The 24,190-nt window shown below is 54.5% G+C and overlaps 5 protein-coding genes across 7 annotated transcripts in view; 2 read left to right on the forward strand and 3 right to left on the reverse strand.

Annotated features, from left to right (window-relative positions):
- Positions 1–980: 980 nt before the first annotated feature.
- DNAJB13 (DnaJ heat shock protein family (Hsp40) member B13) lies at positions 981–4,361 on the reverse strand. The gene is made up of 8 exons (XM_058045741.1): positions 4,291–4,361; positions 3,702–3,805; positions 3,356–3,517; positions 3,009–3,166; positions 2,305–2,418; positions 1,608–1,721; positions 1,445–1,521; positions 981–1,151 (listed from the first exon to the last, which is right to left on the reverse strand). The coding sequence occupies exons 1-8, from the start codon at positions 4,356–4,358 to the stop codon at positions 998–1,000; spliced, it is 951 nt and encodes a 316-aa protein (XP_057901724.1). The 5' UTR covers positions 4,359–4,361; the 3' UTR covers positions 981–997.
- Positions 4,362–4,590: 229 nt separating this feature from the next.
- Positions 4,591–14,761, reverse strand: PAAF1 (proteasomal ATPase associated factor 1). Its single transcript, XM_058045301.1, has 12 exons — positions 14,684–14,761; positions 14,566–14,606; positions 14,082–14,185; positions 13,697–13,786; positions 10,219–10,317; positions 9,467–9,617; positions 6,984–7,178; positions 6,747–6,838; positions 6,350–6,465; positions 5,675–5,757; positions 5,357–5,439; positions 4,591–5,008 (listed from the first exon to the last, which is right to left on the reverse strand). Exons 1-12 carry the CDS (start codon positions 14,728–14,730, stop codon positions 4,931–4,933), a joined length of 1,179 nt encoding a protein of 392 aa, XP_057901284.1. The 5' UTR covers positions 14,731–14,761; the 3' UTR covers positions 4,591–4,930.
- Positions 14,762–14,812: 51 nt separating this feature from the next.
- LOC131096738 (cytochrome c oxidase assembly factor 4 homolog, mitochondrial) lies at positions 14,813–15,596 on the forward strand. Its single transcript, XM_058045303.1, has 2 exons — positions 14,813–14,893; positions 15,066–15,596. The coding sequence occupies exon 2, from the start codon at positions 15,072–15,074 to the stop codon at positions 15,330–15,332; it is 261 nt and encodes an 86-aa protein (XP_057901286.1). The 5' UTR covers positions 14,813–14,893; positions 15,066–15,071; the 3' UTR covers positions 15,333–15,596.
- A 572-nt stretch (positions 15,597–16,168) lies between these two features.
- On the reverse strand, positions 16,169–20,518 carry MRPL48 (mitochondrial ribosomal protein L48). Of its 2 annotated transcripts, XM_058045399.1 has the most exons (9): positions 20,216–20,518; positions 19,814–19,866; positions 19,482–19,519; positions 19,110–19,195; positions 18,335–18,507; positions 17,248–17,350; positions 16,688–16,777; positions 16,519–16,594; positions 16,169–16,266 (listed from the first exon to the last, which is right to left on the reverse strand). In XM_058045399.1, the coding sequence occupies exons 1-8, from the start codon at positions 20,231–20,233 to the stop codon at positions 16,520–16,522; spliced, it is 636 nt and encodes a 211-aa protein (XP_057901382.1). In that variant the 5' UTR covers positions 20,234–20,518; the 3' UTR covers positions 16,169–16,266; position 16,519. The 2 variants fall into 2 exon arrangements, with proteins under 2 accessions (XP_057901382.1, XP_057901381.1); XM_058045398.1 differs by lacking the exon at positions 16,169–16,266 and having other exon boundaries at positions 16,368–16,594.
- Positions 20,519–23,638: 3,120 nt separating this feature from the next.
- RAB6A (RAB6A, member RAS oncogene family) overlaps positions 23,639–24,190 on the forward strand; it is a 44,351-nt gene continuing 43,799 nt past the window's right edge. The window contains exon 1 of one of the 2 annotated variants that reach the window (XM_058045034.1): positions 23,639–23,919. In XM_058045034.1, coding sequence (XP_057901017.1) covers positions 23,850–23,919 — 70 coding nt within the window. In that variant the 5' untranslated portion in view covers positions 23,639–23,849. The remainder of the gene's footprint in view (positions 23,920–24,190) is intronic. The other variant, XM_058045033.1, reaches the window with a different exon arrangement.

Consider the following 24,190-nt stretch of genomic DNA (forward strand, 5'->3'; position numbering starts at 1 on the left):
TTTTAAAGTAGCATCCTACAGCATTTTGGAGGCTGTTTCCAGAATTCCATTTGCAGCTGGATCTCACTCCAAGTGCAGCAGTGCAGGTGAGGGTTCTGACCTCTCAGCTTGTGCTCAACAGGCTGTGGCTGGCACAGGTTTTCCAGGGAAGTGCATATCACCGGGGACTGGTGCTCTGTGCAGCAGGGGCTGGTGTTTGCAAAGTCGAGATGAACTTTGTAAGGAACCGGGAGCGGGTTTGGGCCAGCAATGGGACCGAACGCGGTCACAGCCGGGACCGGAGCCGGGACGGCAGCGGGCACAGCGCTGAACACGGCAGGCGGTGCTGCCCTCCCGTGGACACGCGCGGTACTGCAGCTCCGGGGGCCGGGACCCTCGGGCCGATCCCGTCACGGACAGCGTGCTGTGGGGCCAGGCCCGGGGACTCGGGGCTCCTCATTCCTGTCTGCTGGAGTTAACTCCCTGGAAATGCCGTTTCTAGCAGCCTGGCATGCTCCCTTCTGTACTGCTTCTCCCGGCACAGCCTCCCATTATCCCTTAGTGGCACTTGCAGCAAACCACCCCTGTGGGGTCTGATGGCAGCAGGGTCAGGGTTTCCTCCCCGTTTTAGGGCATTCTCTCAGCCCTGGAGTGCCATTGGAAAACATACAGGTTATCTGACCTCTCCCTGTGCTGTCAGGGCTCAGCTTCAGCAGGGACAGATTCTGGGATTGGGAAAATAAAGCTCTGAGGCTGGCGGGCAGGGTCTGGGCCGCGGTGCCTCCCTGCATCCCCCCAAATCCTCCCTTGGCTCCTCAGGGCTGCTGCAGCTGCAGGGTGGGAGCTGGAGAGCAGAGACCACCAATTCAGCTGGACCCGATCCAGACCTCAGGGCTGTTATTTTAGGGTGCTCCTGTGTCTTAGGGTTCCCAGCATTTGGAAGAACTTGTGCACAGTCCCAGTGCTGGCTCCAAAGCCATTTATTGGGGGGATAGGGGAGGGGCAGAGGGGGAGGTCCCTAGGGTTGGAGGACGCTTCTCAGCAGTTTCTTCACCTCGGGGCTGAGCCTCTTGGGGAACAGGATGTCGAAGTAGATGTAGAGGTCGCCCTTGCGCTGCGGGTCCTGCGCCAGCGGCATCCCCTCCCCCGGCACCTTCTTGTAGTACTTGGGGCTGCCGGGCCAAGGGAGGGGCTGAGGGGAGCTGCGGGGTGATCCCGACACACAGCCACGATCCCCAGAGCCCCGGGTGGGTTTCACAGGGTATTTGCTCCTCCGGCTCCACCAGGGCCTGTTCTCTTCAGCATCTACCCTCATCCAGCCCTCCCCTTGCCTCTGCTCCCAGCAGTGTGACCCCAGAGCCACCCACTCTCCCCCTCCTGCAGCCCCAAACCTGCTGGAAAAGGCTTTGGAGCCCCCTGAGCTCCTCCCAGGTGCCCCCTCACCCCCATTTTCCCCAGCACTTACTCCACGATGTCGTTGATGGGGATGTTGAGCAGCCTCCCATCCAGTGTCCACACGTCCAGGGTGCAGCCAGTCAGTGCCTGCCGGGCGTGCAGGGCCACCAGGAGCTGCTGCTGCAGCCCCAGGGCCCAGAGGTGACCCTCTGTCCCCTCTCTGTCCCCCTTACCTTGGCCAGGGAGATGCTGGCCACGTACAGGAGGTTGTTCTCGATCCGTTTGAACCTTGGGTGAATCTTGTCTTGCACAACAAAGGTGATGTCAGCTGGAATGATGTTTGGGCCCTGATTGAGGGGGAAAAGGTCACACAGTCATGGAATGCCAGGATGGGACATGAAAATTCACTCAGTTCCACCCCCTGCCATGGGCAGGGACACCTTCCACTAGCCCAGGCTGCCCCAAGCCACATCCAACCTGTCCTTGGAAACCTCAAAATGATTTTACACAGGGAAAACTGACACAAACTCCTGCTCCTCTTTGGTTGCTGTTTTCAGCTGGCTAGAGAGAAGGGAAAGGAATTTTCTTCCCTTAAGACAAAAAGGAATCTGTAATCGAAGACGACCATCCAGAACTGTGTTTCTGCCAGGAAGAAAACCAGCCCTTTCAATATTTGTTCTTTAACCTGTTCTGAGGAAAATCCAGGCTCCTCAGAGTGCTTCTGTTGGCCATGCTGCCCTCAGCAGTGGGAAACCAGAAGTTCTTCATGGAAGAGCCTTTCCCATGGAGTGGGCATAGCTGCTCAGGATGGGCACGGAGTCTCCTCTCTGGAGAGGTCCCAAACCCCCCTGGATGGGTTCCTGCCTGGGCAGGGGTGTTGGATGAGCTGATCTGCAGGGGTGCCTGGTTATTGTGTGGTTCTGTGCTCACCTGGTCTCCTTCCTTCTCAAAGGTGACCCTGGTGCCACGCTGCCAGCCCGGCTGCACGTCGATGGTCAGGATCTTGTCCCTGATGGTGCTGGTCTGGCCATCCTCGTTCATCACCTGGGCACAGCAGCAAAGGGCAAGCCTGGCTTGAACGGCAGAGCCTGGCAGATCATGAACCAGATCCATGGAATTATCCCATCCATGGAACCGTGGGGTCATTTAGGTCAGAAAAGCCCTCCAAGACCATGGAGTCCGATGTTCCCCCAGCACTAACCCATATCCCCAAGTGCCACAAGCACACAGCTTTATGAGGAATGGGGACTCCACTCCAGCCTATTCCAATGCCTGACCATGCTGTCAATACAGGAATTGTCCCCAATGTCCAACTAAGCCTCCCCTGGCACAGCTTGGGGCTGTTCCCTCATGTCCTAGAGCAGGAGAGGCCCAGGGCTGGGCCCAGGAGGCTGGGCCAGCAAGGAGGGGGACAGCAATCACCAAGGGCACAAAAAGGAGACACGAAGCAGCGTGAAAATGGAGCTGTGGGAGCCCAGCACACCCTGAGCTCCTGCCCCCGTGCTGAATGCCCTTTGCCAAGCCGGGGGGTGACCGCCGGTTCGGCTCCTCCCGGCTTTGGTGCCACCCCCTCGCCGCCACACGCTCCGGGGCAGGCCCACCCCGAGCCCTAGCGCCCCCAGCGCCGGCCGTACCCGGCGGGAGATCTTGATCTTCTTGGTGCAGCCGTGGAACAGGTCCTCCAGGGACACGTAGAGGTCCCGCACGATGGGGGGGTCCCTGCGCAGGGCCCCCCGGCCGCGGGGCCCCCCGAAGGGCAGCAGCACCTCCGAGCCATCCTCGGCAAAGAACTCTGGGGGAGGGAGCGGGGGCACCGCCCTCAGCGGGCTGCGGGCCCTTCACCTCGCACCCGGAGGGTTTTCTGCCCGGGAGTGTTCATGGCAGCCAGGATCCCCCCTCCGAGCACCACGGGGGTCTGAGGGCAGCAGGGCAGGGCAGCAGCCGTGGAAGGGTGGCAGAGCCCCAACGTGTCCCAGCCTACCTGCAAAGGGGTTGTCCCCTCCAAAGAACTCCCTGAAGACTCTCTCGGGGTTGTTGTGGAACACGTAGCCCACGCTCCAGGGGTTGTCACTGGCGTACTCCAAGGGGATGCCGCCTTTGAGCCCTTCTTCCCCAAATTTGTCGTAGATGCCTTTCTTCATAGCTTAGGGGACAAGGAGGTGTTGGGGGAGAGCCCCAGCCTGGGATTCAGGCTTTGTTGGGGGGCAGAACAGAGAGAAGAGGGGTCCCAGCAGGTGTGTGCCGGTTCCCAGCTGGGCTGGGGGTCACAAAGGAGCTGGTCCTGCAGGGAGCAGGACGCCCCAGGAGGGGGGCACAGTCCCACTTACGGTCGCTGAGCACATCGTAGGCCTCTGCCAGCTGGTGGAACCTCTTGGGGCCCCAGGGCTCCTTGCATTTCAGCGGGTGGTACTTCAGAGCCAACGTGCGATAGCTGAGGGGCACAGGAGGGCTTGGGTTTGGGGGATTGTACAGCATCTCATTCCCAGCCCCTGCCATGGGCAGGGACACCTTCCACTAGCCCAGGCTGGAGAGGGCTTGGAGCAACCTCCAGGGATCCAGGGGCAGCCACAGCTGCTACGGGGAACCTGTACCAGGGCCTGCCCACCCCCAGTATCCCATCCATCCCTGCCCTCTGGCAGTGGGAGCCATTCCCTGTCCCCAGTCCCTCTCCAGCTCTCCTGGAGCACCTGCCAGGGCTCTGAGCTCTCCCTGGACCCTTCTCCTCTCCAGGGGAGCTCTCCCAGAGCAGAACAGAGGAGCTCCAGCCCTCGGAGCACCCCACGGCCCCTCCGTTCCCCCATCGGCCCGGGCTGCCCGCACGGCCCCAGACCCTTCCCCGCTGTCCAAGGCCCAGCACGGCCACTCCCGGCTGCCTCCCGGCCCCGGGGGTCGCTCTGGCGCCGAGGGTCCCCTCACGCCTTCTTGATGTCGTCGGCGGTGGCGCCGCGGTCCAGCTCCAGCACAGCGTAGTAGTCCAGCCCCATGGCGTCCCGTTGCTATAGCGACGAGACTTCCGGTCCGCGCCGCGCGGGGCACCACGGGAAATGTAGTGCTCCCGCTCACTTCCGCACTCTGCCGGGCCCACTCAGTCCTCACCCCGCACCTCTTTTCTTAAAAAAAAATCCCCAAGTTCCCATGGAAACACATGTATTAGCATATAACACGTGTATTAACATATAGCACTTGTTATGTATTAAAAGGAATGCTGATAACAGGTGTTATCAAAGCAGTGGTTTATTTCCCTCCATACTGTGACAGTCACTTGCACTGCACCCCCTCTTCTCCCCCTTTATTTATTTGTTTAATCCCCCCCACTACAAACAGTGTATTTTTAGCACTGGAAATGCAACCACAACATCACTGCAACACAAGATCCTCTCTAAATTAAAAACTGATCCCAGTTGTGTAGTAGGAAAAACATATGACCTGTTACAAAAACACTGTGTATGGAGCCTGGTCATGACAACAGCCTCAAAGCTGTACACACACATCCCAGGAAAATCAGCTTGGAAGAGCCTTTCCCACGTGTTTCTCCTTTTTTGGCCCCTCCAAACACCTAAAGGTCAGAAAGTTGGTATCTCCTCACTGTCCCATCCCTGCAGCACGTGTAGATTTCCTTCTCCCAGGAAGCCACCTGAAAAGGGGGGAAAAAAAAGGGAACAAGATGGGTTAGGCAGAACACATTGCTTTTACCCTCAGGATTCTCCCAGCACCCTTTATCCACACTTTTTATAGCAACAGAGCTGCTTCATCAACTCCACCACTCTAGCCAGGTCCTGCACAACAGAGATAAAGCCAGGGAATTCTGCAGAGGATTGCTTTATGCAAAACATCAGGATTATTCAGGTAGCAAGGACAAAGATAAGCTCAGAAGTGAACTGTGTGAAGGAATGTGCTGAGGAGAAAAGCCTGAGGTGAAGGCAGTGCCTCCTGCCTGGCATCAGCTTGCCCTGGCCACCCTCTCCTCAGGGACATTCCCCACCTTGTACACGGGGTCACAGTCAGCCTCAGTGAGATCCAGCACATAATCCAGGTCCTGCTGAACAATGAAGCACGTGCCATCCCCTGCAAGCAAGGCACAGCAATTAGTGAAACGAGCCACACTCAATTACAGACAGAAATTGCAGAGGGAAAAGGCTTCAGGGGGTGAGACATTCCTGGGAGGGGTTTTGGAGGGGTATGAGGGATGTGGAGGGTGGAAATCCCAAAGCAAAGGGGCAAGAGCACAATGCCCAAGAAGCACAAGGCTCCTTGACTTGATTCCAGGATTGCTAGGGGCACAAAAGAGCCCTGGAATTACCTTGGCTGGCAATGAATCCATCTCTGTACGGGAGCAGGGACAGCACTGGTGCTCCTGACCTGTGGATCACCTGGATTGGAGCACTGGGAAAAGGAGCAGAACCAAGGGATGAGGATTGCTGTCCAGAGCAGCTGTGCCTGCCCCTGGATCCCTGGCAGTGCCCAAAGCCAGGCTGGATGGGGCTTGGAGCAGCCTGGCACAGTGGAAGGTGTCCCTGCCCATGGGAAGGGGTGGGAGTGGATGAGCTTTGAGGGCCCTTCCATCCCAAATTATTCCAGGATTCTTTCCTATGGACTGAGCTAGCAGGGAACAGCAATAAAACTCCACAGCTCAGTTCCAGTCCTGTGCTGCAATCAGGATCATGGTAAATATCAGGATAAATACGATATCAGGATCCACATGAGGGAAAAGAAGTGGGCAGTGTGAGACTGGGGAATATTGATGATAAGAAGTTTTCTGCCCAATTCATCTACGTGCATGTGCACACAGATTATATAAATATAAAATCATATCAGTGTTTTCATAAAAATAGAGCACATCAACATAATGCAAGAGGCTCGGGATGCAATGGGAGGCACCCCTTGCAAGTGGCACTGCCTGGCAGCACCCTCTGCCTCACTCACTTTTCGAACCAAACACTGCTTGTTTGCCCCAGGCACTCCCTGACTCACTCACTTGGTGTTTCTCACATCCAGCTGGTAGATGTTCCCATCCTGGGTCCCTGCCAGGATGTAGGTGCTTGACAGGAACGTGCAGCAGTTGAAGGCATCAGATCCCATGAAGAGGAACACCTGAGGATTTGGGAACAAACCAAGTGTCAGGCACGTGGGACACCCACGAGAGGAAAGCAGTCATTTATTTAGACAGTACAGCTGCCACTGTTTAATTTTAAACACTGTTTTCCCTGTTCCCAAGTCAAATCCTGAGCAATTCCTACTCCTCACACAAAAATCTGTCCAGGAGGAAGGAGGGAGAGTATGCTTTATTGCACCAGGCTTTAGCCTCTCCTCCAGTTTGGGTTTAACCTGGCTAAATTCCCCATCCCAGTGCCCTGCCATTCCCAGATCCTTACTGGCTGCCTGCTCTGCAGTCCCACTCCTTGAAGCTTCTTGTCCTCTCGAGCCAGCAGCAGCATTTTCCCTTCTGTGCCCACCTCACGCTCACCTGGCAGAAGGAAGGACAACGGGTAAGAACACAACAAACCCTGGTGGGACCAGGGCACGGAGAGCACTCCCAGCCCTTGGGATGCCTGGGGCCAAGGCCAGGCAGCCTGGGCCAGGGAGATGAGGGGTTCAGGGCCAGGCCTTACTGGGAGGGCTCTCAGGGGAGCCCAGGTTGAGGGAGCTGTCAGCAGCGCCCACGGCGATGCCGTTGACGGGCGAGCCGCAGTCGGCGACGGTGCCCAGGCAGGAGGACTGGCCGCAGTCCCAGAGACGGGCAGTGCCATCCCTGGAGCAGGACAGCACGTTCCTGCCCCGATCCACCACGGCAGTGTCCAGGATACCTGTGGGACAGCAAGCACTCTGCTCACACTGACACAAACACAGCCATTTCCCCAGCCCACCTCCAGGCCGCCGTCCCCAGCGACAGCAGAGTGACAGTGACAAGCTGTGCTCCCAGGAAAGGGTGCCTGCCCCAGGGACAGCAGTCACACACAGACAAGCTGTGCTCCCAGGAAAAGGTGCCTGCCCCAGTGACAGTGACAAGCTGTGCTCCCAGGAAAAGGTGCCTGCCCCAGGGACAGCAGTCACACACAGACAAGCTGTGCTCCCAGGAAAAGGTGCCTGCCCCAGGGACAGCAGAGTGACAGTGACAAGCTGTGCTCCCAGGACAAGGTGCCTGCCCTGTCGCAGACATTTCTCCACAGAAATCCTTTCTTTCGGATTTCTGCGTCTTCTGGAGGCCTCAAAAGACAAGGTAAACAATTATTATCAGATGCTGTGGAATGCAACAGGAACACCTTGATTGGCTCATTTCCTATGTTTATAATTAAGAGCCAATCACCAGTGCAAGATAGGGGACTGAGTCCTTGAACACAACTTTGTTGTAGATTCTTTCGATCTATTCTTAGCCTAGCCTAGCTGCTCTGCAAACCTCTCTCTATATTCTATTTAGTATAGTCATAATGTATTATATATAATATCTTAATAAATCAGCCTTCTGATTCAAGAAACAAGATTCACCGTCTCTCTCTCACCAGCTGCGACCCACTCAGGTGCGGTAATACTGGCCCAGGGACAGCAGTCACACACAGACAAGCTGTGCTCCCAGGAAAGGGTGCCTGCCCCAGGGACAGCAGTCACACACAGACAAGCTGTGCTCCCAGGAAAAGGTGCCTGCCCTAGGGACAGCAGTCACACACAGACAAGCTGTGCTCCCAGGAAAAGGTGCCTGCCCTAGGGACAGCAGTCACACACAGACAAGCTGTGCTCCCAGGAAAAGGTGCCTGTGGAAGGCAGCAGCTCCCAGAAAACCCCACAGAGTGGAGCCACCATCTGGCACAAAGAGATATTACAGATATTACCAATCGCATGATCAGCAACACCTGACCTCAGCCCGAGCTGGTGCTGCATAAAATTAACCTCTAATCTGGGCAGAAAAGAGCCTGGCACTTTGAAACATTCTCATTTCCACCCCTGCTGTCCAGCTACAGCAACATCCAAAGGGCAGTGTCTGCTGGCACTAAGATCCCTTAACCACTTTATTTTGCTGGCACATTTGGAGCTGAAAAATGGCAGTGGTTTCCTCAGCAGAGAACAGACAGGTGGTCAGAAGATTTAACTGGCACTTTCCCTACAGAAGCTCAAGGGACAGGATGAGCCAAGCAAACAGACTGCAGCAGTTTGGGCTGGAGCAATGACAGTGGCTAAACTGACCTCAAGAGTGACTGGCAGTGTCACTGTGACCAAGGTTCTGCCACACCATCTGGTTTGGTTAGGGGACATGGCTGCAAAAGCATTTTTAATGCCCACAAACAGATTATAGAATGGCTTGGGTGTGGAGAGTTTAGTTCAAGCATGGCTTAAAGAAAAAGGCCATGAAGCCACACAATTGAGAGAAAAGTAAAAGGTAGTTGTGAAGCAGTTCCAAAAGCAGTTCGCAGCCTGATTTCTATAAACAATTAGACTCTCTCAGACATCACTTTATAAACAATAAGGTTCTCAGACAGTCTTCCCATAACAAGCAAAACACCCTCTCTGGGAAAAGATGGCACCCTGGGAACAGATATGGAAGTTTTGGGAACCTTTCATATCACAGTGGCAACACTGGTTTTGTTTGGTGTAAACAATCAACGGTATTGTAAAACAAAAGGAGTGGTTAGAGTTTTCTCTGTTAGCCTGCATGAACCTGGATTTTGGAATATGCATGAAGTTCGTTAACACTATTAAAGTGACTGATTGATCAATAAACTCGAGTTCCATGCATGAAAGGATGGTCATTCTCCCCTCACGTCAACACTTGGGAGGGAAGGGACCTTGAACAACAAGTTCCAACCCCCAAATCATGTAAGAACAACGGCAGGTTCAGCACAAGATGGGTTTTTGGGTTAATCAAGTTTAGGGCAGCCAGACACAGGGTTTATAAACCTCTCAATGAAGCTCAGCACCTCATGAGACAGGGAAAACCAGAGCCTGGACACAGCAATTGGCAGCTCAGGAAGAGAGAATTTGGGGTAGAGTTTGGGGCATTTGATGCCACATTCCAGACATGAAACACAGAGTGCAGCAGGCTGCAGACTGGACATCAGCCAAGTACACACACAGCACAGGAAGCATTTCAAGGGCTCTGTACCTCCTTTGTGACCTTTAAATGTTACTACACAGCTGGCATCTTCTGCTGACCAGATCTTTAGCTGGGCATCCATTCCCCCGCTGAGAACCACAAGGCCCGATGGGAAAAACCTGCAACAATTCACATCATACACATGGCCTTCCAGAAGTCTCTGGAAAAACAAAGAACTACATGCTAGTTCCATTGTCATCATCCTTGTGCCCAGCAGTTGCTGAGTTATACCCTGGAAAACTTGGCATTCAGGATTAACCCCAAATCCTCTGGCTCTGCATTGCTGCAAGGGCCTGCTCTGAATTTGGGGCAATCAAAGAGGTGACTTTGGGGCTCCCTCTGCCATTTGAGCAGCTAATTACACAGACAAAGGTACTACATTTGCTTCTAAATACAAGGTTAAATGTCCTTATCCTCTGCCAAAAATCCTCCACAAGAAGGAGCTTTTCCCTGGGAAGGCCACAAGCCAGGATGTGGCTAATCCAGCACCAAAATCCTTCTCCCCAGCACCCAAATCTTTCTTCCCATGCAGGATAGGGGCTGTCAATGACCTGTTTACTCCTGAGTACCTCTCTGAGCAACACCCTCTTGGGAGAAGCCAACTTTTCCAACAGATTTGACTTAAAGCCTCCAAGATTCAATTTCAATTAGCTTTTCATTAAAAAGCCAGATTCTTCACAGGGTGTGCACAGCCTGACCAAAGTCATGGCCTTCAGGAATGTCACAGACAACCCAAAAACATCCAAGCCACATGTTCTTACTCTTATTTCTCCATTTGCAGCCTGCCATATTTTCATGGTCCCATCCGTGCTGGTAGACACTCCGAGTCCTCCACCACTGGAAATATCAAGGCAGGTAATCTGCAGGAAGGGAAAAGCACCAAGAATTAGCTTTACATAATTCTGTATAGAAATACTTCTGCTCAAGAGCCTAGTTCTGTACAGGGGGTGACCTGCTAAGTACATTCTCTGCCTATGGCTCTGCAAAGCAAGGAGAAAAAGGAATGCTGTGGCAGAAGCCTGCACAAGCAGCAGGGAGCATGTCCAGGGAAGGTGAACAGAGAGAGAATTCTCTCCCCCAGGTTTTTTCCTAGAGAAGCCCAGAGAGAAGAAGAGAAAACAATTCTTGGCTCTACTTGCTGCTCCTGTTTGCACAGGTGAAATGCATTAGGAAGATTGGCTAAAGAGAGTTGCTAATTGGATTCAGGTGATAGTTGTTAGCCTGTTGAGTCAAAGCTGTGTCCCAGCTAGCTCAAGACAATCATGGGTTTTTCTTTTGTATTCTTTGTACTATAATATAATATAGTTTTAATAAAACAATTGCTCAGCATTCTAAATCGATAGAATTGATTGGACAGCTTGGACTCTGTGATCTCCAAAGTCTTCTCTGACATTAGGAATTCTGTGGTTCTGTGAGCTGCCCTTGCATTGCTTTTTTAAAATCAAAATTCCAGGCTGTGGGTGGGGACAAAAAACCCACCAGAGCGGTAAAACCCACGGACAGGAGTAAGAACGCAGAGAGGCTCTAGGCAGGACAGGGTTAAGCTCACAGCAGCAGGAGGGGCAGGGCCGGCAGGAGGACGTTCCTGCTCCCACCTCTCGGTGCGGCGGCGGGAAAACGTCCCGCATTTCCCGCTTCGCTTCTCTCCGGCCGGGTCCCCGCGCTCCGTCCCTGCCCCACCGCCGCTCCCGTGAGCCGCTGCCTCCGTGCTCCGCTTCCCCGCTGCAGCCTCCCGCCGAGCCCAGCGAGGGAGCGCTAAATTCGGGAATACCAGCCCCAAAGCGGCCATCGTGCGGCACCAGGGGTGAGAGAAGGACAGCTCTGCCCGCAGCCGGTTGGGAACAAGCTTGAGCTGAGTGTTTGGGGTGTTCGGTACCGTCGCTGGTCACCATGTGGCTTGGTCAGCTCTTCGTGGAGTGGTACCTGTGCAGGTTTATATTTTCCTGTGTGGTCCTGATAATGCACTTTAACAGCTTAGAGAGATGGTTCAAGATTCTTTTGTCCGTGGACTTTGTGCTATTAACCTGTGAGGTTATACACCACCTCCAGGAGACCATTAATAGTGGCTCCCAGTCCGTGGGGGGAGCAGGGGACGAATACTTTCACAACCTTTTCACCTCCTTTAACTCCTTTAAGCCTCTTAAAGCACCTTTTGAGCTGCCTCTGAAAACTGAAGAAAGTACATTGTCATTCTGTCTGCTGTGTCTCCCTCTGGTCTACATCACCCTGATGATCTACTTCATCTTCAGAGTTACAAAAAACATTTCTGGGAAGATCTTTCAGAGACTGGATCATGATGAGTGGCACGGAAGGTGGGAGAAAATTGGCCAGGTTCTGAAGGAGTATTCAGCTCCAGTGGTTTGGAAGTTCACTCCTCAACAAATACGGGACCCTGTTAAAGCGGCAGAACACCTGAAAGAGAAACGCTGCCGTGGTTCCAGGGAGGAGCAACTTACTGCACTCTGCTGGGCCCTGGCGACTCTGTATCGGGCACTGCTGGATACCAGCCAGCCCCCTGGGGAGGAAGAGGGGGAGGAGAATGGACCGACAAGCAGCGAGGCCACTCAAACTGCAGCTGCGCCAGAGGAACAACCCATGCTGGGAGCAGTCGCTCCCGAACAGAACACATCCAACACTGAATTAGTTTCCTTAGCGAGGCACAGAGATGACGAAGAGGAGGCAGAGTCCTCAGAAGAAGAGGCAATGAGCGAATCCGACCGTAAGCTGTGGTCGGTGTGCGAGCGCTTCAGGCGCCGTGCGGAGCAGCCCCTGCTGCTGTGGCTGTACGAGTGCTGGTGCGCAGGGGCCCACGTGCACGTGTGGCTGGACAGCTCTGAGGCCCGGCGGCTGGGCGGCCTGTCCCAGGACGCTGCCATCGACAGGGGGCTCGGCAGCAGGCCGGGCAGGCACAGCCTGTGGACGCGCCTGGCGGGCAGCGTGAGGGCGGCCTACAGCGCCCAGGAGCTGCTGCTGCGGAGGGACAGCTGGAGCAGCAGGCTGGAAGGGGTGGAGTACCTGACAGAGCTGTCCATGGCCGACATACTCTTTGGGAAGGCACGCAACAGTCGGTGCCTGGATGATCCGGACAGCGCCTGCTGCACGTGGGACATGTGGCAGGCGCTGAGGAGGAGCGCGCCGCCGCTCTACGCCGAGGCGCTGTCATCCATCTCCTGGAGCAGGAACCTGAGGGTGCTCAGGCTAAAGGTCTTCATCTGGGACTACAGAGCGAAACCCCGTTCCTACGTGGAAACACAGCCCAGGGAAGAGGCAGCCTGCGGTGATGATCCCTGCTCCATATGCCACGAGGAGCTGGGCAGGAGCGCGTGCGAGCTGGGGTGCGGCCATGAATTCCACAGGGAGTGCATCAGGACGTGGCTCCTGGAACATTCCAGCACCTGCCCCATCTGCCGTCAGCCCGCTGTCCTGCCTGCTGTCCAGCCTTACAAAGCCAGGCCTTGCCAAAGATCAGGCATTTAAAGGAGCTCCCAAGGAAAACGCTGAACACACCAAGGTCTTAAAGGATTGATTTCATAAGGCTCAAAGTACAAGTGAAAAAATGGCAGGAGAAGAAAAATCAGAATAACTTAAAAGTCAGGTAAAAAAGCCCCTGGATACCAATGAGAGAGATTGGAAGTCCACTGGTGACAAGGAAAAGCAGTATAATGGATATAAATACACATCCTGAGACATTTAGGAGGGACAGCCTTTGATGAAGGGAATGATTCCTGTGCTTTTGTGTGTATAGATATGGTTGGGTGGCGTGGGATGTGGGCATGAGTAGATGGGATAGAATGGTGGGCGGGGAATGTCCTAGTTCTGGCCAGGACAGGGTTAATTTTTACACCAGCAGGGAGGAGCACATTTGGGATATTTGGTTGTACATGTTCCTTGTGCTGAGCAGTTCTCTTCCCTGTCCTGTGCATTTGATTAATTAATCCTGTTGCTACTGTTTTTATTCCATTGCTCTTCTCAATAAATTGTTTTATCTCAACCCCTGAACTCTGTCTTTTGTGCCTCCAATCCCCACTTGCTGCAGGGGAAGTGGGGAAGGAGTGAGTGGCTTGTGGTCCAGGGTGTTTCAGTGGGAACACCATCCCTAAACCACAAGTTCCATCTCCACTGCAACCCCTCACACCCAGATGCACACTCCAGGCCACCCGTCACCACAAGGACACCACAGACAGGGATGTGAGAGTTGCCAGCCACACCCACAGATTGCCACCCCACAGAGCTACTCACACTTTTCTGATGGATCCTGCAAAAACTTGTGTATGGAGCCAGGAACTTTGTGGACACATTTTCATGAGGACAAGAAATGAGGATGCTTTTCTAGGGGAGGAAACAAGGAAAAAAGGGAATTAGAAGTGCTGTTAGTCCTGAAACAGAGGTTGCCAAGGCAGAACTGTGGACTGGACCCAGCTGTGGGATTCCAGAGTTTGAAAACTCATGGGAGGGTCAGTGTGGGGCTCATGTCCTCAGGATGCAGGTGGGACGGCAGGGACCAGCTCCAGGGCCCTGCACAGCAGGACAGGACTGTGCAGGGCAGGGTGACAGCTTAGGCTGTCAGAGCAGCCCCTTTAGGTACAGGCAATGTCCCCAACCCCTCTCCCCCCAGCCCTGGCACCTTGGTGACTTCCCCGACCACGAATCCCTCGGAGGCCACGATGTCTGGGACGCCGTCGGAGCTGAGCCCGCGCCGGGTGACGCTGCCGTACAGGGTGGCCTTCCCTGGGGGACAGCAGCCGTCAGCCCCAGCACCCACAGGGACCCCAAACATCCCCTCCCAACTCAGAGGGACCCCAACCTCCTCACCCGCATCCTCATCCGCAAGGAACTCAGACACCCCCATCCCCTTCTAACCCCCTCAAGATCCCTAAATGACCCCGCAACCTTTAAAATCATAGGGATCCCCTAACCAGCACAGTCCCTTTAAACTAAGGGACAGCAGGACACCCCAGCAGCCCCATTCCCTGCTAACACATCCCACCCCTATTCCAAAGGGTCCCCCTATCACCCCCATCCGTTTCTGCTCTTTGAACATCCCTCTCGATCCTCCCCGATCCCGTCTCACCCTCACGCCTCCCTCGAGGCCTCTTCAGGCTACTCACCGGGGCTGCGGCAGCTCAGCCACGCCTCGCCCTCGTCCCTGCTGCAGAGAGAAGAAGGGGCGGTGAGCGGGGCAGGGAGCAGGACAAGGACAGGGACAAAGAAAGGGACCGTTCCCACCTCAGCGCCCGGCTCCAGTCGCTCTGGATCCGCAGCGTCGCCGCCATCTTTGCCGAGGTAACCGCACACACATCCGCCTCCTTGCTTCCCGTCGGCCCCCGCGGGAGCGGAAGGGGGAGACACCAGCCAATCAGCGAGCGCCGCAGCGGCCGTGCCACAGCCCGGAAGCGCCGTGCCGAGCTCCCGCCTTAAAGGGACCGCGCTGAGCTGGTACGGGGGCTAAGGCATGGATGGGGAGGGAGGGGATCGTGGAGGGGGCTGGAAATTCCTGGGAATGGGGACCCTCGGGAGGAGGGGCCGGAGATCCCTGGGAATGGGGACCCCCGGGAGGGGAGGAGGGCGCTGGGCCCCCGAAGGACACGGCCGCCTGTCCCGCCCGCAGCGCCCCATGGCGAGGCCCGGGCACGGCTGGAGCGGCGCGGCGGCGGCAAAGCGGGGCTCGGCGGAGGAAGAGGAGGGCGAGGACCCGCTGGACGCCAGGATCGCGCGGAGCGGCTGCCTGGAGCAGCACCGGCAGCTGCAGGAGTGCATGGCCGAGCGGCGGGACTGGCGGCACTGCCAGGAGCAGGTCCGCGCCTTCGGAGCCTGCATGGCCCGGCGGCAGCAGCAGCGGCAGCGCGGCACGGGCCCGGCCCAGCCCCCGGACTGACACCCCCGGACGGACAGACCCCTCCTCTCCGGCTTGCTTTTTATCCCACTCCTTAGAAAGCCAGGTGGAATTGCTGGGAAATAAACCTGGAGTTCGGCAGCCCTCGGCTTGGTGTGTGCCAGTGGGAGAGGGGGGCTGGTTCGGAGCGTACAGCATCGAGGTGTGCCATGGTACATTCAGGTGGGACATCAGCAGGAATTCCCTCATGGACAGGGTTTTCAACATTTGTAGGGACTGCCCAGAGAGGTTTGGAGTACCCAACAATGACTGGACACAGCACTCGGCCCTCTAGGCTGGTGACAAGGTGGGGACTGGGCATAGCTTGGATTCTATGATTCCAGAGGTCTTTGCCAACCAAAATTATTCTGTGGTTGTGGATTTCCAGCCCAAAATGTCCCAATCCAGGAGCATTCACAGCACTCAGGCTGGAACAGCCTTGCCATGTATTTTTACTCCATGTCCTCTGTGCCATCTTAAGGCTTTTCCCAGCAGTGATAACCTCACATCCCACAGGATGGGGCTTATCTCCTGGGAAGCCACAGAAAAATCAGGAATGGGAGGAATAGGGATGCTCATCTGACCACCACCTGCTGGCCAATAAGCCATGAGAAAGGAAATAAAATTGCTTTTTGCATGGCTTTTGTCAGAAGGAAGGTTCCAGGCCATTTCCTAGGGATGTGGGTGCTGGGAATACCAAGAGCTGGGCATGGAAGCACAAGCAACACCTGGACAGCCCCAATTTGGGGGAAAAGGGTAAAAAAATGAATTACTTTCCCTCTTTTCCACAAGCTGGTCTTTAGAAAGGGATAAAAAAAGCCTCCAAACAAACCAACCAGTTTCTGGAACAGTTTCTCTTGGCATCCATCAAATTTGGCTATAAATTTGTTGCAGCACAGCAATATTCATGCACAGAGATTTCTGCAGAAATTCCCACCTACCAAAAGCAAAATAGCCAGGAAATAAAAAATAAATAAAAAAAGGAAGGAAAGCAAACCCACTTTCCATTGTGCCACATTTTCTCCCAGTACAAACCAGTGAGATACAAACACATTGTTTATTTTTACTGAGACAAGGTGGTTGCCAACAGTGGGAATTCCTCCTGATTCACAGAGTTACCAGGACAGAGCTCATGGAGGCACCCTCTGGAGGCTGGAACAGCCAGGGATGGCAGCACATTGCTCCTCACCTCAGGACATCTCTGCCAGCAGCTCCTCCAGCTCTGGTCGAGCCTTCAGCCGGCTCTTGAAATCGGCTTCCGTGTGCTGTGGAGGGAGGGAAAGGAAAAGAGCACCAATCAGGATCACACCAACCCCTCCCTGCTCCCCAAGGGGAAGCACTGGGAAGTGCAGCCATACCTGTTTCATCAGCAGGTGCACCCCCTCAGGCTGGCTGCTCTGGATGACCTCCAGCAGGATGGGAGCAAACGTGGAGCTCAAACCGCGGATCTGAAAGCAGAAGTGACAGAGCTGCAGGAGAACCATCCCAGGGGACTTTGGCTTGGAACAGACATTAAAGATTACCCAGTGCCATCCCTGCCACGGGCAGGGACCCTTTCCACTGTCCCAGGTTGTTCCAGCCTGCCCTTGAACACCCCCAGGGATGGAGCAGCCCCAGCTTCTCTGGGCACCCCGTGCCAGGGCCTCCCCACCCTTCACATATTCCTTTCCAATATCCCATCCATCCCTGGGAGTTTCTGCCCTCACCCATCTCCAAACATGACTCTTCTACCCCTCATATCAATCATTCAGCAGAAAATAGATAACACATCTTCTGCCTGAAACACAGAGCCAGGAAATCCTCCTGGGCTTCTAGTTTAGGAGCAACACTCAGCAGAAAACATAACCAGACTTCTTGCTTCCATTTCTGCCCCAATCTGAGGGGTTTGTGGAGGCTGTGATGGGATCCCAGCTCCTACCTGGACAACCCTCTGGTGGGTGGTAAGGACTGCATCCAGCTGCATTTTGGATCCCCTCTCCTCCAGGAGCAGCACCTCGTTGGTTCTGGTGGGCATGGCGTAGCTGCAGGAGCAGAGGGCAGGGCTTAGCACAGGCAGGACATTTGCAGGGATCAATCCTGTAAATATCCACCCTCCCCAGCACAGAGTGGGCAAGCAGATTAATTCTGCAGGGGAAATTAATTATGCAAAGGATGTATCTTGCAAACCAGCTGCTGGCAGAGGCTGGGTGTTTTGCTGGGAGGAGATAAGGAGGAAGCTCTGCCAGCAAAAACCTGGATTAGCACAAAAACCAGCCTGAGAACTTTTACCTTCTTCACAGCTCAAGAAAAGAAACAGTTGTGACTTATTTTGTCTTTTGGGACACAGTAAAATCTGCTGCTGCAATGCACCATTTAAAATATGTTTGCACCTCAGATTTGATGGGAATGTGACTGGGAGTGGAGCAGACTCTGCTCAATGCTCAGAGACCTCAGTTTCCCCATCCCCACATCCAAGCTCCATCCTACCACCCACCTTTTCCCCTCAATTCCCTGTCTGAAGGGCAAATCCTTTCTTTCTCTGCACACTGAGGTACCCCAGAGGGTACAAGGGAAAAGCACACACACTTTAGAGAGTCCCCACTGGTTTTATTCCAGAATAAATGAATGCCCTGACATTCCTCAGGCATTACAGCCACAGGGGTGGCTGCTGGACTTCTCCTGCTCATTCCAGTTCCAGGCATGCACAGCCCGGATCACAAACCATGAAGGAAAAGCAGCAGCAAATGGCAGCAAATCCCAGCTCTGCACCCACAGGCTTAAAGCCTTTTCCTCAGAGCAAGGAGATGTGACAGCCATTTTTTCCTTGGAATCTGCTCAAGTCAGTGCCTGAAAAATTCAGTGCTTCTAAATAAAGCACCCAAAATAGTACAGGTACACAAAAGAAGAGCACAGGGCAGGTGAGAGGTTTGGATTGACACCCAGATGGGAATCCCTCAGGGAGACTGGAGTGTGCCCTGATGTGCAGGGCCCTGTTCCAGGGGGACAGGGGGACACATCTCCCCTACCTCTCGTTGACCCGGATGCAGAGGCGGTTGCAGAGCCTGTGCACATACTGAGCAAAGTGCTCCACCAGGCACAGGTCATGGGAAGTCATCTGGATGTTGATGTCTCCATACTGGTACTCAGTGCCAGCACTGATCTCCTTCATCTGCACCTTCTCCTTTCTCCTCTTTGGAACCTGTTTTAAAAAGAAAATACAGCAGGATAAAATCAAGAGTATTTTATTGGTTGGAGCAATGCTGGGAATAAAGGCTCAGCTCTTGGGTGGCCTCACACACACTCGTGCTTTGATTAATTTCTCCCAGGGGAAGAAAGAAAGGAGTAAAACCAGTAGAAATAAACCTGCTGTTAATTTCTGCCTAAAAGGCAGCTGACTTCTTATTGCTTCCTCCTGCCACAGAAATTGATGTCTTTCCAAATCTCAGGGAGTGTGAAAAGGTTCCACACAAGTGAGAACTGCTCACCATATTCAGGTGTGAAACTGAATTATTAACTAACCTTAAATTGAATTAATTAATTAACATCAGGAGGAGGTTCCTCCCTTCCAAAGCTGGAATGTGCTGGACAAAAGGAAGCATTTCTGCAGTGTGCTGAGTGGCTATTTCATAGAATCATGAGTTAGGATTGGAATGAATCTTCAATCTCATCCCATTTCAGCCCCCTTCCATGGGCAGGCACACCTTGCACTATCCCAAATTTCTCCAAACCCCATCCAGCCTGGCCCTCTGAGATGAGGCACCCAAATGCTTCAGGATGACCTTGGGAAGTGCCTCTGCCTACCTCCTTTGGGAGCAGGTACTTAAACCTCCCAATGCCATGGGTGGGTCGGGACCTGTAGGATCTGTGGGGAGCCAGGAGTGCATCACCTGAAAAGGAAAGCAGAGCAAACTGTTTCCAGCTGCAATCAAATAGCTACAGGTGCTCTGAGAGCCCCAAATTATGGTCACTTAACAGCACCTGCTTAGCCACAAACAGGACAAAAAAAAGAGAAAATTTTGGGAAAAAACACATATGGATGTGGCAGATCACCTGCTCTGGTTAATTACCCAATCCAAAATTGGCTAAAAAAAACAACCCCAAAACTCCAATATTTAATATCTATTTGAGGGAAGTGAATTTTGGCCTCAAAACTAGATTGACAACAGACCTTACCTGCAGCACACAGAAGGTTTTCTCTGGCTGTTGCTGCTCTGTAGAAAATAAAATAACAATTAAAAAATCTGTAGGAAACAAGGCAATAATTGATAACTCTGACTTCCCTCACTTATAGGAAACATGTGGCCAAATGTCCTTTTGCAAAGGCACAGCCTGATCCTATTAGCAGATTCCCCCTTTTCCCCATCCCTTTCAGCTCCCAGCTCAAAGTCTTACCTCCACTATTAGAAGATATGGCAACAAAAAAAAAAAAAAAAAAAAAAATTAAAAAAAAAAAAAAAAAAAAAAAGGAAAAAACTGCAATTTTCTGGTCATGTATGTTTTCTCACCTGCTGAGGGCCAACACCTGCCTGAGCAACACTCCCTTCTCCAAGCACAGCACCTGCAGAAGTTAAAACACGTCAGGGTGGCAGATCTGCCGGGAATTTTACCCAGGTTACTGCACCTCTAGGACAGGACCCAGGCAAGGGCTGGAGCTGTGTCTGGAGGGATTTAGGTGGAAACTACCAACACAGATCCCGGGCACGATCTCAAGGTCTGGACCCCCTCAGGATTACCCCCACACTTCCCTCCGAAACCAAACCAGGGTCGGATCAGGGCCTCCAGCAGCAGTCCTAGGGCCTCCTCAGCTGTCCCAGAGAGGCTACTCCTCCGTTCCCGTTCCTGCCCTCTCCTCTGTCCCCGCGTCCTTCCCCGTTCCCGCTCCCATTCCGCGTGCCCATCCCCGGTACCTTCGGCACCGCCGCCATCTTTCGGCGCCGCGGTCCGTCGGTTAAAGCGTTCCCCCTCAGTGCCTCGGTACACCCCCATTCAGCTCCCCCAGTCCAGTGGCTCGCTCCCCGCGTTCCGCCCACCGAGGCCTCCCGGGAATTTTCATTTTCGGACAGTTCCCCGCTCCGCCCATCGAGAATTCCCGTAGGCAACAGGCAACAACTTTTGGACAATCCGCGGTACTGGCGGGGCCCTGGTGTCCTGAAGGACGCCGTGGGAAGGACGCGGGGGAGCGGGCAGTAATGGCGGACACCTCGTTCCTGTCTGCCAAAAGGCGGTGGGCAGCGCCGCCACGTGGCAGCGGCTGCACAGTGCACCCTGCCCTGCGCCTATCACCGAGCGTCTCGCCCGTCACGGCCCGCCCCCCACCCGTCCTCGCACACTGATTGGTTCTCAGCCACGTCCATCAGGGCGCAGCGGCCATGTTGAGTGTGGCATGGCCACGTTGCAGGGCTGAGGGCGGTGGCCGGCCCCGCCCCAGTGTGGTGCGGCGGCCATCTTGAGTGTGGCGGCCCGGCGGCCATTAGGCTTTTGGTATCGCTTAAAAAAATAAAATTTTTATAATCACGAAATTCTAAGCGTAGGAAGACTGGGCTGGCAGGGACCTCCACTCTGATTTCCCAGTGGGAGAGCAGGTGGGCAGGGGATCTGCCTGGGAGGAGATGGGCTTGTAGTTTTCTGCCCACCGGGCCTGACCATCTGGAGTTGGCTCAGGGAAACACATCCTGTGTCTCACTGCCTCTTCCACACAAACTTTAATTTCCCACAGGTTCTTTCCCCTCCTCCTGGCTCCCTTGTCTCCAGTGTGGCTCCAGTTCCCCCTTCTTCCATAGCAGGTGCTCACTCTGGAGCCCACACCCCTGAGCCCCCTTCTTGGAGCTGTTCCCTGCCTGCAAGCCGGATTTTGAGTCAGGATTTCCCTCCCTGCTGACTGCTCCAACTGCTCTCAGAGCTGCTCGTGGACTTTTCCCCTCGGCTCATCCACGTGGCAGGTTCACGTCCTGTTCTGTGACCCAGCCCTGTCCTGCATTTCTCAGTGCCTGGAGCTCCGAACACACACTGGACACCCCTGAGGTCCATCTCCTCTGTGCTAGAGGGGACAGAAGGAACGTGAAGGGACAAGCTTTGTGTCTGCACCTGCCCAGCAAATGGAAAGCGCAGAGGACTCCGTGGCACCTTTGCTCTTTGCTCCACAGTGCAAGGACATGTGTTCCCAGCTCCGAGCTGCGTTTTCCTGGCGCTCCCAGGACGTGACAGAACTGCCCACGTGGAAGCTTCCCTGCCCTTTGATCCCACCTGGCCTTAAGCACCACAATTAATGAAAGTGACTCCCAATGCCCTGCCCTCCAGTCCTGTGTGCCCCTGGAGTGGGACTGCACCCCTTAATTCCCTCTGCCCCTCCTGGGGACTCACCTTTGTTCCACCCCCAAAACGTGGCTGAGTGTAGGGCAGGGCAGGAACAGATTGCAGGGATTGCTGCTGTCCTCTGTGTCTCCATGAGAAACAAGTCCACCTCTCCTGCAGGGAGGAATGTCTCTGCCATCCATCATAGGTGGATACATTTTAAGGCTAAAAGGGACTGTTAAATCAGGGAATTCACTCTCCTGCAAGTCATACTCGATGGGTTTCCAGTGACTTATGGCTCTATGGAATGGATCACTCCTCTCCCTGTGAAAGCATCTTTCTCACAAGGGCTCCTCTCCATTTTCCCTGGACACAAAGATAGTGCTGCCCTTGGCAGCTTGTTCTGGTGGCTGAGCATCCTCTCTGTTAGGACACAGTCCTTATTTCCAACTGCAATGTGCCTTTCTTTGCCTTTTGCATCATTTCACATCCCTGTTGCAGGAGCACAACTTCCAAACCTGTTGTTATCAAAATCCTAGAGACCTTTACCTTCTGCCTCCACAGCTCTCAGGCTGCATATGTCCATCACATCAGGGGCACAGACTTCTGCTTGTTGCTGCCTCTCAACCAGGGCTCCTTCCAGGCTGTCCCTGCCTGGCCAAGCCCACCCCCTTTTATCCCAGTTACCTTCACTGGCCACAGCTGCAGCCCAGTGAAGGACATCACAGCTGCAGCCCATCAGGAACAACTGGGGCTTATCAGGGCAAGGCCTATATACAGATATTATACAGATATTCAAATACAATACAGATATTTTACTGGGACTCCTACTATGCAAACCTTTTTGTGACACTTACATGGAGAAGTTGAGGGGACTCGATGACTTCCTTTTCCTGCACCACACTAAATACTCCAGGAAGCTCTTTCTCCTTTCTAAGGCTTCTCATGCCTTGCCTCCACTTCTTTTCAGACTCATCCAATGATGAAAACAATCAAGAAGTGTTCAAACAGACCTCAGAAGAAAACCTGTGTTTCACGTGTCTCCTCCTCTGCCTTCAGCTGTTGTTTTCCCTGGGACTCATGGGAAAGATCCTGGAATGAACCCTGACACAAAAACAAGGACAATGTCTGTATTTAAAATTTGACATCATGTCAGGCCAGGCTGGATTCCCTTTTTCAGCCACACAACCAGCGTGGAAGCACTCCCAGGTGCCAAGTGCAGAGCTGGATGGGAGATTCTGCTCATATCTATTAAAACTTGCTTAAATTTAATCACCTGATTAAAGACACATCTTCCTCTTTTAGTTCTCTGGTACTCCAAGGCCTGGGTGAAAAAAGCCCAGCCCTTGGTGAAGCAGTTCATGACATTGAGGGAATATAAATTAAATGATCAAAAATAGAAAGGCTTTCAAAACTAAACACGTAGCAGATGCCTTTTCCCTGGCTATCAGAGCAGAGATGCTCTGGAACAATCTCCCAGCCAAGGTTTAAACAGGAGGGGTGAGGATGCGCCTGGAAACCTCCTAAAACATCGAACTTTGAGGGCAGAGTGGAGGAAAATGGGCAAAAACTAGTGAAAGGCAAAGCGGGCGCTTCCAGCAAAAGGTGGAGGGCCCGGAGCCACTGTCAGAGGATGACAGTGGGGATCACTGGGAAATATCGCCTTGCTCTGAGGGACCTGCTCCCCAGAGATCTCCTCTGAAAGGAGAATCTGTGCCAGGGTAGGATTTTAAGCCTTTGCTTTTAAGGACTTTGCTGGTTGTCCCCTCACGCCCGCGCGGGCCGGGTACACCCTGCAGCCCTTACCCGGGCGCTGAGGACGTGAGGGCGGCGAGGCCCTGGCACTGCCCAGAGCAGCCCCTGGACCCCGGGCAGTGCCCCAGCACAGGGCTTGCAGCAGCCTGTGCCGGAGGAAAGTGTCCCTGCCCCCGGCAGGGGTGGCACCGGCTGATTCTCCCCGTCCCTCCCAGCCCGAACCATTCCCGGCCCGTAGCCGAGGGAAGCGCCCACAGCGCCTGCGCGGGGCGGGCGGAGCGCCGGCTCCGGGAGCGCGGGGGGGCGAGCGGCGGCACCGACACCGGCACCGACACCGATCACCGGCACCTCACCGGGGCTCGCAGCCTCCGCCGGGCAGGAGCAGGACGAGGAGAAGCGGCAGGAGGAGGCGGAGGCGGAGAGAAGCGGTCGCGGTCGCGGGTGCCGCCGCGGGGAGCGGAGCGAGCGCGGGGCGGCGGCGGCGGCTCCTCCATCATGTCGTCGGGCGGGGACTTCGGGAACCCGCTGCGGAAATTCAAGCTGGTGTTCCTGGGCGAGCAGAGCGGTGAGTCACCGCCCGCCGAGGGCCGGGACCCCAGAACGACACTGGCTGCCCTCGGGGGGGCACGAAGGGACCCCCTCCTCATCCTCCCCGACATCCTCAGGAGCGGCTCTGACACCCGCCCTCCCTCATGGGGTCTGGTGGGATCCCCGTCCTCACCCTTCCTGACACCCAGCCTCCCTCATGGGGTCCGGTGGGATCCCCTTCCTCACCCTTCCTGACACCCGCCCTCCCTCATGGGGTCTGGTGGGATCCCCCTCCTCACCCTTCCTGA

Source organism: Melospiza georgiana, chromosome 2 (assembly GCF_028018845.1).
Source record: "Melospiza georgiana isolate bMelGeo1 chromosome 2, bMelGeo1.pri, whole genome shotgun sequence".
Lineage (NCBI taxonomy): Eukaryota > Metazoa > Chordata > Aves > Passeriformes > Passerellidae > Melospiza > Melospiza georgiana.

Bases quoted from the DNA above. Each gene is read 5' to 3' on its own strand.
- PAAF1 (XM_058045301.1), bottom strand. From the start codon at position 14,730: ATGGCGGCGACGCTGCGGATCCAGAGCGACTGGAGCCGGGCGCTGAG. The intron at 10,318-13,696 runs GTGAGTAGCTCT...CCCTTCCTGCAG, and splicing joins GCAGGATCCATCAGAAAAGT to ATTACCTGCCTTGATATTTC. The intron at 6,839-6,983 runs GTAAGGCCTGGC...TCCTTCTGCCAG, and splicing joins CTCCCCTGAGAGCCCTCCCA to GTGAGCGTGAGGTGGGCACA.
- LOC131096738 (XM_058045303.1), top strand. From the start codon at position 15,072: ATGGCGAGGCCCGGGCACGGCTGGAGCGGCGCGGCGGCGGCAAAGCGG.
- DNAJB13 (XM_058045741.1), bottom strand. From the start codon at position 4,358: ATGGGGCTGGACTACTACGCTGTGCTGGAGCTGGACCGCGGCGCCACC. The intron at 3,167-3,355 runs GTAGGCTGGGAC...TCCCTCCCCCAG, and splicing joins AGGGGACAACCCCTTTGCAG to AGTTCTTTGCCGAGGATGGC. The intron at 1,522-1,607 runs GTAAGGGGGACA...CACGCCCGGCAG, and splicing joins CCAGCATCTCCCTGGCCAAG to GCACTGACTGGCTGCACCCT.
- MRPL48 (XM_058045399.1), bottom strand. The intron at 19,196-19,481 runs GTAAGGTCTGTT...TTTCCTTTTCAG, and splicing joins AAACCTTCTGTGTGCTGCAG to GTGATGCACTCCTGGCTCCC. The intron at 16,595-16,687 runs GTATGGCTGCAC...CTCCCTCCACAG, and splicing joins TGCACCTGCTGATGAAACAG to CACACGGAAGCCGATTTCAA.